The 16,551-nt window shown below is 43.8% G+C and overlaps 1 protein-coding gene across 1 annotated transcript; it reads right to left on the bottom strand.

Annotated features, from left to right (window-relative positions):
* Window positions 1-4,743: 4,743 nt before the first annotated feature.
* Window positions 4,744-11,629, bottom strand: LOC144587619 (uncharacterized). Its single transcript, XM_078388794.1, has 6 exons — window positions 11,316-11,629; window positions 10,701-10,799; window positions 10,382-10,545; window positions 6,960-7,057; window positions 6,745-6,842; window positions 4,744-5,410 (listed from the first exon to the last, which is right to left on the bottom strand). The coding sequence occupies exons 3-6, from the start codon at window positions 10,537-10,539 to the stop codon at window positions 5,174-5,176; spliced, it is 591 nt and encodes a 196-aa protein (XP_078244920.1). The 5' UTR covers window positions 10,540-10,545; window positions 10,701-10,799; window positions 11,316-11,629; the 3' UTR covers window positions 4,744-5,173.
* Between the last annotated feature and the right edge of the window lie 4,922 nt (window positions 11,630-16,551).

The raw sequence follows: 16,551 nt of genomic DNA, 5'->3' as shown, positions 1-16,551 counted from the left end.
TAGGCAGGCCTTCCCTCCAGTCAACACTTGATTCTTTTTCTCTTTAGTTTTTTCCCTCCATCTTGAACTTCTAATTTGTTGATTTAATCATGTGATTATTTTATGACATATTTTGATAATTATAATGACAATGTTATATGATTATATTTTATGATGTTTTATAACTGTTTGTAAGCCGCCCTGAGTAGACTCTGTCTAGAGGGGTGGGGTAGAAGTCAAATAATAAATAAATATATTCATGAAGGCTTTCATGGCCGGGATCTAATGGTTGTTGTGGGTTTTTCAGAGGACAGCACTCTGTGCTCTGGTGTAGTTTGCTTGGGAGTGGAGTATTTATGGCTGTGAAATAGGCTTTTGTCCTTTTCTGGAGATCGATGATTAGTGTGTCTTGTTGTGGGTGTAGCAGGAGAGATTATCTGTCACTGTGATTGATGGGTGTCATTAGCTGGTTTTTTGTGTGTAGTGATCCCCCATCCTTGTGGCCGGGTAGAGTTCATTGACCTTTTGCACGCTGTAGTTTTGTTGAGTTTCAAACTTTCCTCTTTTTTGTTGAAGTTCTGTTGGTGCTTGTGGATTTCAATGGCTTCCCTGTGCAGTCTGACGTAGCGTTTGCTGATGTTGTCCAGTATTTCAGTATTTTGAAATAGAATTTCATGTCCAGCTTGTTTTAGGCCATGTTCAGCTACTGCAGATTTTTCTGGTTGTTTTAGTCTGCAGTGTCTTTCATGTTCTTTGATTCTGGTGTGGATACTTGTTTTGTGGTTCCAATATATACCTGGCCACAACTGCAAGGTATCTGCTATACTCCTGCAGTGGTGAGGGGGTCCCTTCTGTCCTTTGCTGACCGTAACATTTGTTGTATTTTTGTGGTGGGCTTGAATACTGTTTGTATGTTGTCCTCTACCCAGCCACAAGGACCGGGGATCACTACACACAAAAGACCAGCTAATGACACCCATCAATCACAGTGACAGATAATCTCTCCTGCTTATCACAACAATACATCCACAAGACAAACTAATCATTCATCTCCAGAAAAGGACAAAAGCCTATCTCACAGCAATAAATACTCCACTCCCAAGCAAACTACCCCAAGGCACAGAGTGCTGTCCTCTGAAGATGCCGGCCACAGAGACTGGCGAAACGTCAGGAAGGACAACCTTCAGAACACAGCCAAAGAGCCTGAAAAACCCACAACAAACAAACAAACAATAAATAAATAAAATAAAAGCCAGGGTAGCTGAGAAGAGGAGATAGAGCCCTTCAGACAAGTCAGTTAAGTCTTTGAAAGGGTTAACAAGCACTTTGAAATGGAAACAGACTGGCACCGACAGTGAACTGGCTGCAACGTTTTGGACCAGCTAAAGTTTGCGAAGACATTTCAAACGCAGCCCCATATACAGTATGGTGCTGTACTTCAGGCTGGATTAACTAAGGCACTGGTTCTTAACCTTGGGTTACTCAAGAGTTTTGGACTGCAACTCCCAGAAGCCTTCACCACCAGCTGTGCTGACTGGGGTTTCTGGGAGTTGCAGTTCAAAAGCATCTGAGTAACAAAGGTTAAGAACCACTGAACTAAGGCATGTGTCAGGACAGTCATATCAGACATCTAAGGAATGGGCACAACAGCTTTAAACCGTGCAAAAATCCAACAGTAGCTCGGTATACCAAAACAACTTTCTCGTAATTAAATTGAAAGGAGAGAGTGTGTGTCATCAGCATACTGGTGATACAAGCATCTCAAAATTCTTGGTAAATTTTCCCAGTGGTTTCATGTGTACATTAAATAATATGGGAGATTGAGAGACAGACCGACATCCAGGGCACTGAGTAGGAATTCACCAGCATCACCTTCCCTCCCAGAGCAACTGCAAAACGGTGCCTCCAAGGTCCATTCCCGGAGAGATGGCCCAGAAGGATAGCATGGTTGATGGACTGAAAGTTGCTGAGAGGCCCAGCAGAACCAACAGGGGCACCAGGTTCTGGTGTAGATCATCTACCAAGGAGACCAAAGACACGTTCATTCCATAACTAGGCCTAAAGCCAGCCTGGAATAATCCACCTCACCTAAGAATCCCTGGAGCTGAGAAGCCATCCCATGTTCCAATGTCTTGCCCCAAAATGGAATGACGGAGACTGGTAAGGTGGGATTCAAGAAGAGTTTTCTTGTTTCTATTGTCTGTTTTAGGCAGGCTGAAGCCTGCCTTGTTGCAAGGAGGCATTCACCACTCCCTTCACCCTCTCTGTTGGTCCTTTGCTGGCTGCTTTTATGAGCCAGGAACAGCCAGAAGCCAGCACACCCATAATGGCTCTCACCTGTCTCCGGATCCTGTCTGAATGCTCAGACTGAACAAACGGAAACATACCCATTACCATGGAACAAAAAAGGGGCCAAAGTTCCATCCTCAAGGCAATGCAGCATCTAAACCGGAATGGATCTGTCTGCACAGTGACATGCAAATTCTTCACAGTGGGCTGTCAAGTGTTAATGCCTTCTGTTCTTGGGGGTGAGCATGTCATGGGTCCTTGACCACTCAATTCAACGCCTTTAGGCAGATATAAAGATGTCAGAGAAGAATGATTTCTTCAGCCTGCTATGGAGTAAGCCTCCCCATGAGCTTTAGCCTGCATTGAGGCGGATTTTGCCTTAGTCTCTGTTTCATCACCAGAGTGCTAGTTGACTGCACTCGACGGAGGGGGATGCTGAAGAGCTGGTGAGTCCGCCACCTTGGCCATTCCTCCATTCCAGAGATCAATCAGGGCTTTGACAAGATGATCTGCCCCTGATGTGAAAATCCCCAGAGCCATGATGAAACCAACCATTGGTACTTTCTAAGGCAGACAGCCTTAATTGGCTCCTCACTCCAGCAGTGATCCAGAGTTCTATTGAGTCTAAACTACGGTATATCGAGTAGTCACCTGTCCAGAAGACAATGGGCCTATAGGGATTTCTTCTACACCCAGATGTCTGTTATCCATTCCCAGTTCGAAGGGCTACCAGCTGAAGTCTGGTTTAAAAACAAAGAATCAAAATAGGAGAAATCAAGGACCTTGAAGGAGCCCACCTATGATGTGCACCTAAACAAAAGACTCAGCAGGCATTCAGGTCAATTGGTCGCAGACTTCCACACGCAGGTGAAATGAGTGTAATTCCATTAAAATTATTTTTTTAAATAATAATTTTGCATAAGTATATGCAAGTATATGCAAATTGTTCTCTCAAAGAGGTTATCCTCTTTGGTGATGATGGTCACCACTACACAGATTATCAGCATGGTATTCTTGTGGTGTCCTTACATCAGATCCCTAGAAAAAGAGATATACCAACACCTAAGGTGCTTCAATGGTTCAAAGCTAGCACTTTGTCTCCAGTTGCAGCATGTTTCAAACACTGGCTAAATCCAGATGACGTTTGCTATAAAGTAACAGAGCAATCCATGTATGGGAAAAATATATATTTCTGGCAAGCCAGCCAAATACAGTGATATTCTTTTTACATAATGAATTATCAGCACCAAATGAGTTTGCCTAGTAGAAGGTAGCCAGGTCAACCAACAAAGCATGCTGCTTATATACAGCTCCATGGTGCTTTAAAAAGAACTCTCTGGGAGGTTTACAATTTAATTATGCAGGCTACACATTGCCCCCTCCCCTCCAGAAATCTGGGAACTTAATTTACCAGCCTTGGAGAGATGGAAGGCTGAGTTAACCTTGAATCCGGGCCATGAGCAGTTTGGCTGTAGTACTGCAGTGTAACCACAAGGCTCCTGATAATTCTATGCAAACCCAAAGGGGAATCCAGACAGGCTCAGTAATCTTAAGAATAGACTACTGCAGTGCTCTCTACATGGGGCTACCCTTGAGGCTGATGCAGAGACTTCAATTGGTCCAAAATTCGGCAGCCAGGTTAATAACTGGGGTGAAGAAATTTCAGCACATCTTCCCCCACTCTGGTCGTCCTTCATTGGCCACCAGTTTGTTTCCGCATCAACTGAGATTATGATGATAACATTCAAAGCCCTAAACGGTTTGGGACCTCGGTACCTATCAGAACGCCTGCTCCCAGCCAGATCTATCCGTAATACCCATTCTTCACAGGCAGGGCGGTTGAGAGCCTTGACCCTGAAGGCCTTCTTGGCAGTCCCCCTCCTGCCTGTGGAACAACCTGCTGCCCGTTGAGATCCGCCTGGCACCCTCGCTGGATGGGTTCAAATGAGCATTGAAGACTTGGCTCTTCGGCCAGGCTTTCCCTGATCATTAAGATCTCGCCCCCTTTCACTATCCTTTTTCATCCTTTTTGGCCACCCTTTTGCTACCTTCATTGCCATCTTATTTTAATTTATTGTGTTGCTATGTATTGTTTTATTTTCTATTGTGTTTTAATATTGCTGTTTATATTGTTGTTAGCTGCCCAGAATGGCCTGGTTGCTAGATGGTGCGTGATATAAACCCAATAAATAAATAAATAAATCACACTTTCTTGCTGTCTTGCATGGCTAGACATTGCAACATTCATCTTGTCCTCACATTTCTGACTTAATTTGTGGGGAAATCAATATTATGAGGATCATCTATCTATCTATCTATCTATCTATCTATCTATCTATCTATCTATCTATCTATCTATCTATCTATCTATCTATCTATCTATCTATCTATCTATCTATCTATCTATCTATCTATCTATTTATTTATTTATTTTGCTATGCAAAAACCCCAAAAGGCTTTCTGGAGACTCTTGACTTCAGTCATAAGAAACTGATTTATTTTGGGCAATAGCAGTGCACAGTGTAAGGGAAGAGAGACATCTGGATTTTCCCAACGTGTTGGTCCATGAGAAAAGCACAATACAAGAATATAGGCAGATAAACCTGCATCAGGGCCATCTAAAATGCCACAGCAAGGCTCGAAATGATGGGACTTTTTGCAAGTCACGAATTCATAGGGTCGCCATAAGTCAGAAGCGATTTGGCAGCAGAAAACAGAACAATAAAATGGTACAAAAGCTTTTGGGTTGTTCAAACTGTTCATCAGATAAGGTGATACAAAAAGTTAGAGAGTGAGAGAGGAGCAAATAAGTCCAAAATGTGGCCAGTTGTCGTGGTGGTTGTGAGGTCCGCCACAAAGTCACACACTCTGCCGCACACTGGTGACACCCTTGACAGTAGCCTTCCTACCTGCTCTGCCCCTGAACTACTGACTTCTTCTTATCCAAGGTGCCATGGAGGAAGCGGGTTGGTCCTTCGTTTCCACAGGGGTCACTGAGGTCAGTGAGGTGCTTGGTAGCCAGGAGATGGCTTGCTGTACACTGGCGTTGCTTCCCAAGGTGGTGCATTGTCTGCAGCTGTTGCCGCCAGCAACCCACTTGCTGCAACCGATGTGTAGTAGCAGGTTGTCCCATCCAGGGTACCTTGAGGAAGGCATCAATACTTTGTTCACAATAAACCAGGATTCCAAGAATCCTGGCTTATCATTCCATTCTAGCCGTTTCATATTTCCCAAAAACTGGGAGATTCATTTTTTTTTGTTTTAATTTCAGGGACCACATCCCTAGTCATGAAGTACAAAGACAGGCAAGAAATAAAATACGAGAGGTACAAATACCAGCTCTGCAGCACCTCAGAAGGATGGCAAGGAAGCTGTTATTGAAATTACATGTTGCAGGGAAACAACTAAGAGGACGAGGCCATGCAGTGGGGTATAGACTAGGGCAGTGATAGACATGGCCTGAAATCCCATCCTAATTCTGTAACTAAAAGTATAAGTTTTTAAAATAAATGTTCTAAGTTTTGTTTTAAGTTCTCCTGACTATGACGAAATGGCCAGATACCTATTTTCTAACCGAACAGAAGTGAACTTATGGTCACATGGGAAATAGATTGCCATTTCGATCGCTTGTGGACCAGTCTAGGGTGATCTTTTTCCTGGTAATCATACAATGCATGGAGAAATTCATGGCCATGCTCGATCTTTTTGGTCCAGCTATAGGCAACGTTTCCTCAACATTTCTGCATGGGAGCCCTATCCCGTGTGCACGGAGTTCTGGCCGCGACTAAAAGCAAATGAACGGCTCTGATCCAGTACTGTGCAGGCCCAATTTCAGTGTGGCCACACTGCTTAAAAGAGAACGTTGGCCGTAGGGCTTCTACGTTTTGGGACTAAGCAGCAGCAACTCCCCAGCAGACAAAGGGGCGCTTGAAGGGAGATCGCTCCCATGAAAGTTACCCTTTCCAGTGTGATCAGGGCTTTGCAGCCATCTCTAACTGCACCCTCAATTTCATTGAAATGAACTTACTTTAATAGAGCATAATAAGGTGTCAACTTAAATGCTCTGAAGGCCTCAACACTTCTTGGAGACAAAGGCAGAGAGACTTACCGCTGGCCAGAACATTTTGCTGCTTGAGGCAAATAAGAAGATGCCACATATGCATATTTGCTCTCACACACTTTTAGGCTCACTTTCCACTTACAGAAGTTTGCTGAACTGACAGCTGACTCTGGCAAGGGAACTGCATCCTCCACTGAAGGCTGTGGGCCAGCTGAGGGAGATTCACGGCAGGGATCGTAAGCCTATCAACTGAGCTGGCCACCTAATGTTAAGGGGTGGCCCTGGAGAGATCCAAGAGGGACCTTCTACCACCAGTCCTGGAATTGAGGCTGAGAAAGCTCCCTAGCATGGATCAGGTTCTTTGGAATAGTAACAAGAATATCTGGACCTATAAGTTCTTACAAAGCATATACCACCTGCTCAGAAAGTGAAAGGCCCTTCTTAGCTGCTGCAACCTCACGTTGGCGCTTGGGTTCCTCGTGTAGGCCCCTCCAAACCTCCTCAGCACTCATTTCTGTGGAGAAAAGGAAAATAAGGCTTTGCTTGAAATCCAGAGGGCTTAGAATCATCTCTACATCCTCAGGGACTGAGAGAAAGATGGAAGAAATGGCTACCACGTAGAATGCCTTACCTAGACCAGCCAGCAGCAGGCGCCGCACTCGAAGGCTCACTGGCTGCTCCTTGGCCTCTGGATGCAAGAAATAAGAGGCCATCTCTGAGCCCAGCAGCCTAAGGAGGAAGAAAAGCAAAGATCATGATGAGATCTTGTCAGACCCTTAAAAGAAATGTTAGCTCAGCTTTGCGTTTGACAACTTTCCTGGTAGCCACAATTAGACATTCAATCCACATGACGGGATTTATGGGAGGTGTTGTTCCCTCACTAACAATATCCTTTTCCAAGTTCCTTGGAAACTTAATAATAATAATAATAATAATAATAATAATAATATTATTATTATTATTATTATTATTATTATTATTATTATTATTATTATTATTATTATTATTATTATTATTATTATTATTATTATTATTATTATTATTATTATTATTATTATTATTAAATTTTTGTTAGCATTTTCCCATTGTTGTTTTTTTTAAACACCTGCTTTAGAGTTAACTATACTTTGGCCATCTCATGAGAAAAGAAGACTCGCTGGAAAAGACCTTGATGTTGGGAAAGTGTGAAGGCAAGAGGAGAAGGGGACGACAGAGGGCGAGATGGATGGGCAGTGTCATCTAAGCGACCAACATGGATTTGACCAAACTCTGTGAGGCAGTGGAAGACAGGAGGGCCTGGCGTGCTCTGGTCCATGGGGTCATGACGAGTCGGACATGACCAAATGACTAAACAACAACAATTTTAGAGGTAATTAAATTTCTATACATGGACTATTTTAAATAAAGGAAACCAAGCCCTGTGAGGAAAGACAGAAAGAACTGGGAACATTTAACCTTGAGAAAAGAAGACCGAGGGGAGATATGAGAGCACTTTTCAAATATTCGAAAGGTTGTCATAGAGAGAAGGGGCAAGATCTGGGTAAGACATTCAGTGGTTCAGAAAGGAGCCTGGTTCTCAATCATTCCAGAGCGCAGGACACATAATAATGGTCTGAAATTACAGGAATCCAGATTTCAATTGAATACTGTATCAGGAAAAACTTACTAACTGTTAGGGCAGCACGACAATGGAACCAATTACCCAAGTGTCTCCAAAATGGGAGGCATTCGAGAGAAAGGAGAACTTGGAATGGCCTGGTTCACACTGGAAAGGTTTTTATTTTCCATGCATCTATTTTATCTCTCCCTTGAGTGATCCTTCTGTTCACATGGGAGATATTTATTCTCCTGTCAGATGCATCAAGTCTTTGGATTGCCGGTTTATCCACAAATAAATATACTAGCCGTCTGTGAGATATACTTTGATTTGGATTTCTGCATTGAGCAAGAGATTGGACTAGATAACCTCATGGTCCCTTTCCAACTCCATTATTCTATGATTCTATTATTCTTCCTCAACCATTCCCCTGTTCTGCGTTTTGAAGAAAGGAGAATTGAATGCCCCTGTCCTAAATGGGACCAGTCCTAAACTGGCCTAGACCTCTGATGTGGTGGAGGACATAAATTCATCCGAATTGCTCTGCCAGTCCATTTTGTTTGTGCCCCAGGCAGCAAAAAAATATTAGGCCTGCACCAGCAACCGTACAGAAAACTGTCCCCATTTCCAAATTGAAATTGATGGATAGTCGGGTTTAAGGAGAGATTTGTGGGATGTATTCGCGAAGGCTTTCATGGCTGGGATCTAATGGTTGTTGTGGGTTTTTCGGGCTTCTTGGCCGTGTTCTGAAGGTGGTTTTTTCTAACATTTCGCCAGTCTCTGTGGCCGACATCTTCAGAGGACAGCAAACTGACAGTTTGCTGTCCTCTGAAGATGCCGGCCACAGAGACTGGCGAAACGTTAGGAAAAACCACCTTCAGAACACGGCCAAGAAGCCAGAAAAACCCACAATAACCATTAGATTTGTGGGACTTTGGTCATACTGGGAATCTAAAGGTTAACATCAGCACCCTTGAGTTGGGGGCTGGAAAACTACTGGCAGCCTGTAGAGACGGCAATATATCAAGCAAAGTGCGCTGCTGTGCTCTACCTAAAAGCAAAAAGCAAAGTGTGCTGCTTATATACTGCCTCATAATGCCTTAAGCCAGGGGTCTCAAACATGCGGCCCGGGGGCCATTTGCGGCCCGCCGGATGATAGCTTGTGGCCCTTGCCTGCCCCCCGAAGCGCCCACACGTCCTCTGCTGTCAAGAGTCAAAAAAAGCCTTGCCTCGCTGGCTGTCTCCCACGATAGTGCCTCTTGCACCCTCCGTCCGGAACCTCAGCCTGCCAGCCAGTCTACCTGTCTGCCGGCTGGCAGGCTGCAGTTCCGGATGGAGGGTGCAAGAGGTGCTGTCTTGGGGGAGAGCCGGCGAGCGAGACGCTCTGCTGGCCCCTTTCCCTGAGCTGCCACCGAGCGATGCCTGAGAGTGGAACTCACTCCTGGCCTGTCCTCGAAGAGTGCCTCCAAGCCGCCAACAGAAGCTGCCGCCTCTTCCAGGGAAGCAACTCTCTTTCTCTCTCAGCACCCCCAGCATCAGCCCGGACAGCGGCCACCTCAGCACCCGGCGGTGCTTCCTCCTCCTTCTCCTCCTCCTCCTCTTCATCCTGTTTCAGCCGCCTCGGCTCTGGAGGCTCCTTGGGCTCACCTCGCAAAGTTTGCTCCTCTGTTGTGGTGGGGGTAGGAGCTGCTGCTGAGTGCGCCTTTTTTTGAGGGGGGGGCTCAGAAGAAGGTTGCCAGACCTCCATGGGTGTGTGTGGGTGGGTGTGTGCACACCTGTGGGGGGGCGACCTGTTCGGTTTAATTTCGTGAGTACCAGTGGGGGCTTTTCTCCTTTGGCAAGGCAAATTCTGTGAGGGTTTTTTTAAATTTTATGTCGTTCTCCCCCCCCCCCCCGGGCTAGGCAGTTACTGGCGCTCCCTCCCTTCTCCACTTCTTCATCCTACTGTTGCTAGTGGTGGTGGTGGTGGAGAAGGAGCTGGAGGGGGCCATGGCTGGGTGACAAGGGCTTGCACACACACCCTCCTCCTCCTTGAAGCCCCAGCTGGGCTAAGGAAAGTCCTGGGTGGTTTCCTCTGGCTCTTGCTCCGCTTGGCAGAAAATCTGATGCAGCCCGGCCTCACCCAGACTCTGCCTCCAGCAGCCCCCAGGTAAATTGAGTTTGAAGCCCTTGCCTTAAGCACTCTCCGGGTGATTCACAACAGGGTTATGCAGACTACACATTGCTCACCACCACCAGCGAGCTGAGGACTCTGTTTACCAATCTCAAAAGGACAGAGGGCAGAGTCAGTCTTCAGCCACCTACCTTAGCCTGTTGGGATCGAACTCTGGTTGTGAGCAGAGTCTTGACCGCAGTGCTGCAGTTTAGCCACTGCACCACAAGGCTCCTCCCCTTCATGTGAGGTTCAGGGATTCATTGCCCCATCCCTTGACCCAAGGGAAAAAGGAACTTCTTACCTGTGAAGGTACTGTTGATAGTCAGGCAAAGGTCTACCTGGAGTCACTTTCTCCGGGATTCTTCTTTGCAGTCTCCAACTCTTGGGCCCTGTGGAGTCAATCCACATATGGAAATCTTTGACTTGCCCTGGACAAAGGACCCATGATTGCGCTATCATGGCTTGCTAGAACAAAACAGAAAAGCCTGGATTGAACTTGAATGCTACTCCATTTATTCTCTCCTAAAGCTCTCGGGGCCAGCGTCTTCTCTTGCATCCATTGTTCTCCCTTCCTCTCCACCAGAACACCTCCTTATTGGTGTACTGGGTCTATGACTAACCTTGTGGATTCTGAGTTCAGGACTTGAGCTGCAGGACTGTGGTATCTGGGTTCTTTAAACTTTCTGTTTGGGTGTCACCATGGCACTCCTGCTTTCCACCTGCTTGATGAATGGCAGAGATCACAGCTAGTTCCTTGTAACACAGGGCAATGTGAAGATGGGAACTAAGACTGGGGAATAATTAATTCAACTTCCAAGACAACATGCATAACATTTGGCTGCGTGTAATAATAATAATAATAATAATAATAATAATAATAATAATAATAATAATAATAATAATAATAATAATAATAAGGATAAGGATAAGGATAAGGATAAGGATAAGGATAATAATAATAATAATAATAATAATAATAATAATAATAATAATAATAATAATAATAATAATAATAATAATAATAATAATAATAATAATAATAATAATAATAATGGCTGCAATACAGTGCATAATTATCTAAGAGTAAATCATATTGAACTTCTGCATATATTTGTCCATGATTTGTGGCTGCAGTCCTCATGCACATTCACTCGAGGAGACACTGTTGAATTTAATGGGATTTACTTTTGCATATGTCTACAGAAAGAGCTGGCTGCATCATTATGTGCATTTACCTGACATCAGGTAAAGGTTCCCTTGACATTTAGTCCAGTCATGTCCAACTCTAGGGTGCGGTGCTCATCCCCATTTCCAAGCTATAGAGCCAGCGTTTGTCCGAAGACAGTTTTCCGTGGTCACGTGGCCAGTACAACTAGAAACAAAACGCCGTTACCTTCCCACCGAGGTGGTACCTATTTATCTACTTGCATTTTTACATGCTTTCAAACTGCTAGGTTGGCAGGAGCTGGGACAAGCGACGGGAGCTCACCCTGTCACGTGGATTCGATCTTGCAACTGCTGGTCTTCTGACCCTGCAGCACAGAGGCTTCTGTGATTTAACCCACAGCGCCACTGACAGGTCTCAAAGTCAACCTGTGGAATTGTTCATTGCAATTCAGTGTATAAGTTGTTACAGGATCAGATTTAGTGAAGCAACATGTAACAAGAGGAGCACAGCTGGGTTAATTGAGGCAGCTGTGTGACAACCAATTTGATTGGAGAAACCAAGAATAAAACTAGCCAAGCTTGCAGAGACAAACTGTTGGGTAGTTTGGGAGTTGGATAGTTTGGGTGGTTGTTGTGTTGCTGGTGATTGTATTGCTGAGAGCTGTATTTACTGCATCGTTGGATGAAGACTTGCCATATTGCAAGGAGAAGATCCTGGAGGAAGACTGTCTCCGTGGTGAAAGGAGAAGACTTCGTGGATGCTGGACTATTTACATTGGTAACAATCTTTGGTTACTGAAACTGTAATTTACCATTGCTAACTGAAGAACTACTGTGAATGACCAGGACTGTATAAAGACCAAGAGAAGCTGTATTTACCCCTGTATATATGGACTTTATTGTAAATAATACTATTAACACTACAACAGTGTCTGTTTGGTTTCATCTCTGAGCAGTTCACTTCACCATTACGCCCCCTGGCGTAGTCTGGTAACGCAGACAATAACAGGGTTTCAGCAAGTGAATGAAGGTCTTAGCAAAATAGAAGATCTGATGAAAGTGATGAAAGATGGGACATTAGATGCCAAACAAAACTTAAATGAAGCTGCACAAACTTTAGAACCGTCTTTATTGGGCATGACACCAGGTAATATAGATGGGATAGAGAGTTATCCAGTAACCAATGCAGCTTCCAGAATTAAAAAGAATTATGTTAAAAATCTCAAGAAAGCAGAGATGCTGAAACAAGAGAATCTTATTGTGAAAATATGGGAAGTGACAAAAATGGATATTCTGTCAGATGGGCTGAAAGACTGTTCAATTCAAAAGGAAACTGAATGATGGGATGTATTGTATAAATGGCTGCAATTATCAGATAGTGTTGGAGTAACATAGAATTAAACTAAAATTAAATCATAAGATGAAAGCAGGAGGGTAATCAAATTGTGAAAAAGCAAAAAGTTGATTTGTTATTGTAATAGAGCATACATTGAAATGAGAACTTAAATCTGGAAGGCAGAAAATAGTATAAAGAGTATCTGATATGGCAATATGTATAGAATGGATGTTAGTATGTTATTGTTTCTCCTCTTCCCTCTTAACCTCAATTCCCTTTTTTCCTTTTTGTCACCCCTTGTTAAAAATAAAAAGTTTTTAAAAAAAAGAAATTACAGGGTTGTGTACAACGATTTCTTTATTGCACACCATAACCAAACAAACAGATCAACAGCGACAAACAACTGCCACCAACTAACAAAAGAGACGAACAGAACACTCAGTAGAAAGGTAAGGTTCTCTTTGAATTTCAAAAGCTGGAAGGAACAATTGGTTAGTGCTGGATAGATAGACAAGACCAGAAAATTCTGTCCCAGTTACTCAAACCACAGACAGCATGTGAGGTTGTACGTAAAACTGCAACAATACATGCTCAAGTAGCTTACAGTGGCTAATCACTAATTTGAATGAATTCCTCCAACCCGGCACTCTCTGTGTTGGCTCCCAGTGTGATGGAATGAATAGAATAATGGACTAGGACTCAATATCCTAGGTTGGATCCCCTGACTTTGCCATTGGAACTGACTGCGGGTGGTGGTGGAACTCATAAAACTACTCCTTAAACACCTCACTTACCTTGAAAATCATATTAGAGTTGCGATAGATCCGTTCTGACTTGATGGCAAATAACAACTGCATGAATGCCAGCTGATGAGAATTGTACTCTAACACATCTGGAGGGTCCCAGGTTGTGAAGGATAAAGTAGAGAATGACACTTTTAAGGATGTTTGTTATGAGCCTGACTCTGCCTTGACAACTGAGGAGTCTTGTCAAATTGTGATCTGGGTAGTAATTCAGTGTGTCTGGCATTTTATGTTCCAGAGATCTAGTTTCAAATCCTTCTGAACCATGTGGCCCCTTTAAGCTGCATTGGGGTGGAAAAATCTCAAATTCTCACAGGAATGTTGTAAGATGAATGGGATAAAAGCAGTAAAATGCTTCTCTGTACACTGAAAATGGAGGGAAAAGGTAAATAATACATGCTGCCTGACAGGGAGAATATAAAACGAGTGGATTTTATGACACATAATAGCATGACTTTGGATACAAGTGCTACCTTTTGTTTTACAGTCAAACTGAAAGAAAAGGTGTTCTTTATCCTTGTTTGCCTAGCAAATTATTGCATTACGAAAGAATTCAAAAGAAAAAGATGCTGATTTATCAGTGTGTATTTAAACAACTCAAGGCTCTCTCATCCCAGGTTTCAACCAGGATTCTCACATTTTGAAGTCCGTGACACAGCAAGTTGCTTTCAATAAATATGCAATCTGATATAGTACCTTAAGATTAGAGACTTCTAAGAATTTTGGTTTCCAGTTGAAACTAAAACAAAAATGTGAGAAAGGTTTTACTGCAACATAACAAACAGCCTTTTCCCAGCCTATTTTCTCATAGGGGTCACTTGGGGGGGGGGTGCACAAGTGGTATAAGAATTATAATAGAAAGGAAGGAAGGAAGGAAGGAAGGAAGGAAGGAAGGAAGGAAGGAAGGAAGGAAGAATTGTGGCACTGTGTGTGTTCCACAGGAAGTGGTAGGGAGTCCCTCTTTGGACATAAGTTTCCATAAACTCCAAACTCCTGGAGTAGAGGAAGAGGGTACAAGAAAAGGGAGGGTGCCAGTCATACACCATTCTGCCGGCTCACCAGGGGGGCTGAGTTACCTCCACCAGCCCCCTGCCCTCTAGTCCAGTCTCCTTCTGACCCTGGGTTTCCAGCACTGGGATCAGGCTGTTCTAAGACGGTTGGTGGCATCAGGTCTTCAGTACAGCCCCAAGCCACCCTGTGCCCTTCATCATGGTCTTGCCTTGAAAAGCAGTGCAAAAATATTTTTTGGATAATAAATACAGTGAATTAACTCCCTCACCCATCTGTCCCCGGACTTTGCTGGTCACGAAGCCTTGGAATCTGGAGACAAAAAACAGGAAGGGGAGCTTTGCAGGAGGTCAGTGGGGACCATACTGTTACTGATTCTCAAGCAGAGCTGTAGACGTTGAACACTGTGTTTGAGGACGAGGGTGGGCGATACTTTTGTTAAGACAACTTAAAAAATTTAAACAATCACAAGCATAAGTTAACCTTCTGCTTTGCTTTGATCTTAATCAGGCTGGGTACTACAGAGATGGGAGTGATGCAAACGGAATAGTGGCACTGCCACCAGATGGAGAAATATAATAAGCAAACAGAGAGTTCAAAAATTCACAGCCAGGTGTGGTGCCCAGCTAGTCACCAGCAGAAATGCAAGAGGCAGTTGTCTGATTCAGAAAGAGCCAGGGGGTGGGCCCTTCATTCACAACATGCCCTTCGTTTCTAGCAGCTCGGGCTTAATTAGATGTGGAGGGGCCCCCTGTGGAGAGGCCTCCTTCAGGCAAGAGTTCCCTCCCGTGTCGGCCATTGAGGGGAAGATCCACGCCCCCGTCTGTCTCCTGCTGAGCAGAGCTAGACCACTCTAATCTTGAAACAGTGGGAAGCAGGGGCTTAAAATAAAAGGCTCTGGAAGGGCAGCTGTTCGCCTGCCTCTTCACATTCATTTTTTTTTCTTCCGTTTTTCATTACTTTCAGTCCAAACAAGCTCTTTCTAAGATTTAGGTGTGGGGACTCAGTGCTTGTTTGAGACCCTCTCCTCTCCTCACTGCACCATGTTTCTATGTCAATTTTCCCCCTCAGCTTCGTGGGAAAACTTAATATAAATATAAATTTGTAGCAGTAGTAGTAGTAATAGAAGAAGAAAAACATCAGGCATAGTCAAAAATTATAAAAACACTGACTGGTACTATATAAGAGATACTACTGGCCTTGAATATCGACATAGCATGTACGTATGTTGTTGTTTTTTTGTAGCTCCAACAACATTGTTTCTGATGACATTATTTTCTGAAATCTGCAGCTGTGAAATTTCTTGACATTGGCATGTTTCACCTACAAGCGAGATATTTCAATTGGCAGGTCTCTGTATTTTGTTAGTTTTTCCAATTCTTTATCTTCAACTTTGGCATCTCCTGGAATTGCAATGTCATTTATCCAGACGTTTCTTTATGCTGTTTCTATTATTTATGGTAATAGAATGAAGAAATGTCTGGATAATATTCATTCATTCATTCCCTCCCTTTCTCCTCCAAAGGACCCAAGATGGCTTACAATAATAAGCACCAACAATATAAAGACTGAAAGAGGAAGAGGGATTTTTAAAAACAGCAGTCCAAAACTTAGGCAGCTGGTCAATGAGAAAAAGCCAGAAGAGTCTTTGCCTGCCTGTAGAAGGGCAGCCTGCCCTCCTACTCCATCACTCGTGGGTGGGATTTTCACCGCTTGGGAGCAGCAATAGAAAAAGCGCCCTCCCACCCCTCCATGTCCTCACCAAATATATCTGTGAGGGTGATTTTAAAACTTGGGCAATCTCGTAAAGGGAAATGGGGTCTTTATGTAGTTGGAATCCAAATCATTTAAAAGCTTTATAACTCAAAACCAGCACTTTGAATCATGCTCAGAAATGAAATAGTGGTCAATGGAGTTGTTGTAACAGGAGTGGTGGCGGGGGGAATGTGATCCCTATAACCAGCCCCAGTTAACAGTCTGGCTGTGGCATTTTGGATCTGCTGACGTCTGCAGGTCCACATGGATTGTGTTACAAAAATCCAAATGGGATGTACCTAAGGCATGTGTCACTATGGGCAGGTCTAACACCTCTAGCTCCATTCCTCCACATGGTGGGTTACTTTTCAGAAAGAAGACTTTTTTTTTCGTGGAGACCCA

Source organism: Pogona vitticeps, chromosome 2 (genome assembly GCF_051106095.1).
Source record: "Pogona vitticeps strain Pit_001003342236 chromosome 2, PviZW2.1, whole genome shotgun sequence".
Classification (NCBI taxonomy): domain Eukaryota; kingdom Metazoa; phylum Chordata; class Lepidosauria; order Squamata; family Agamidae; genus Pogona; species Pogona vitticeps.
This window is presented reverse-complemented; position numbering and strand designations above follow the sequence as displayed.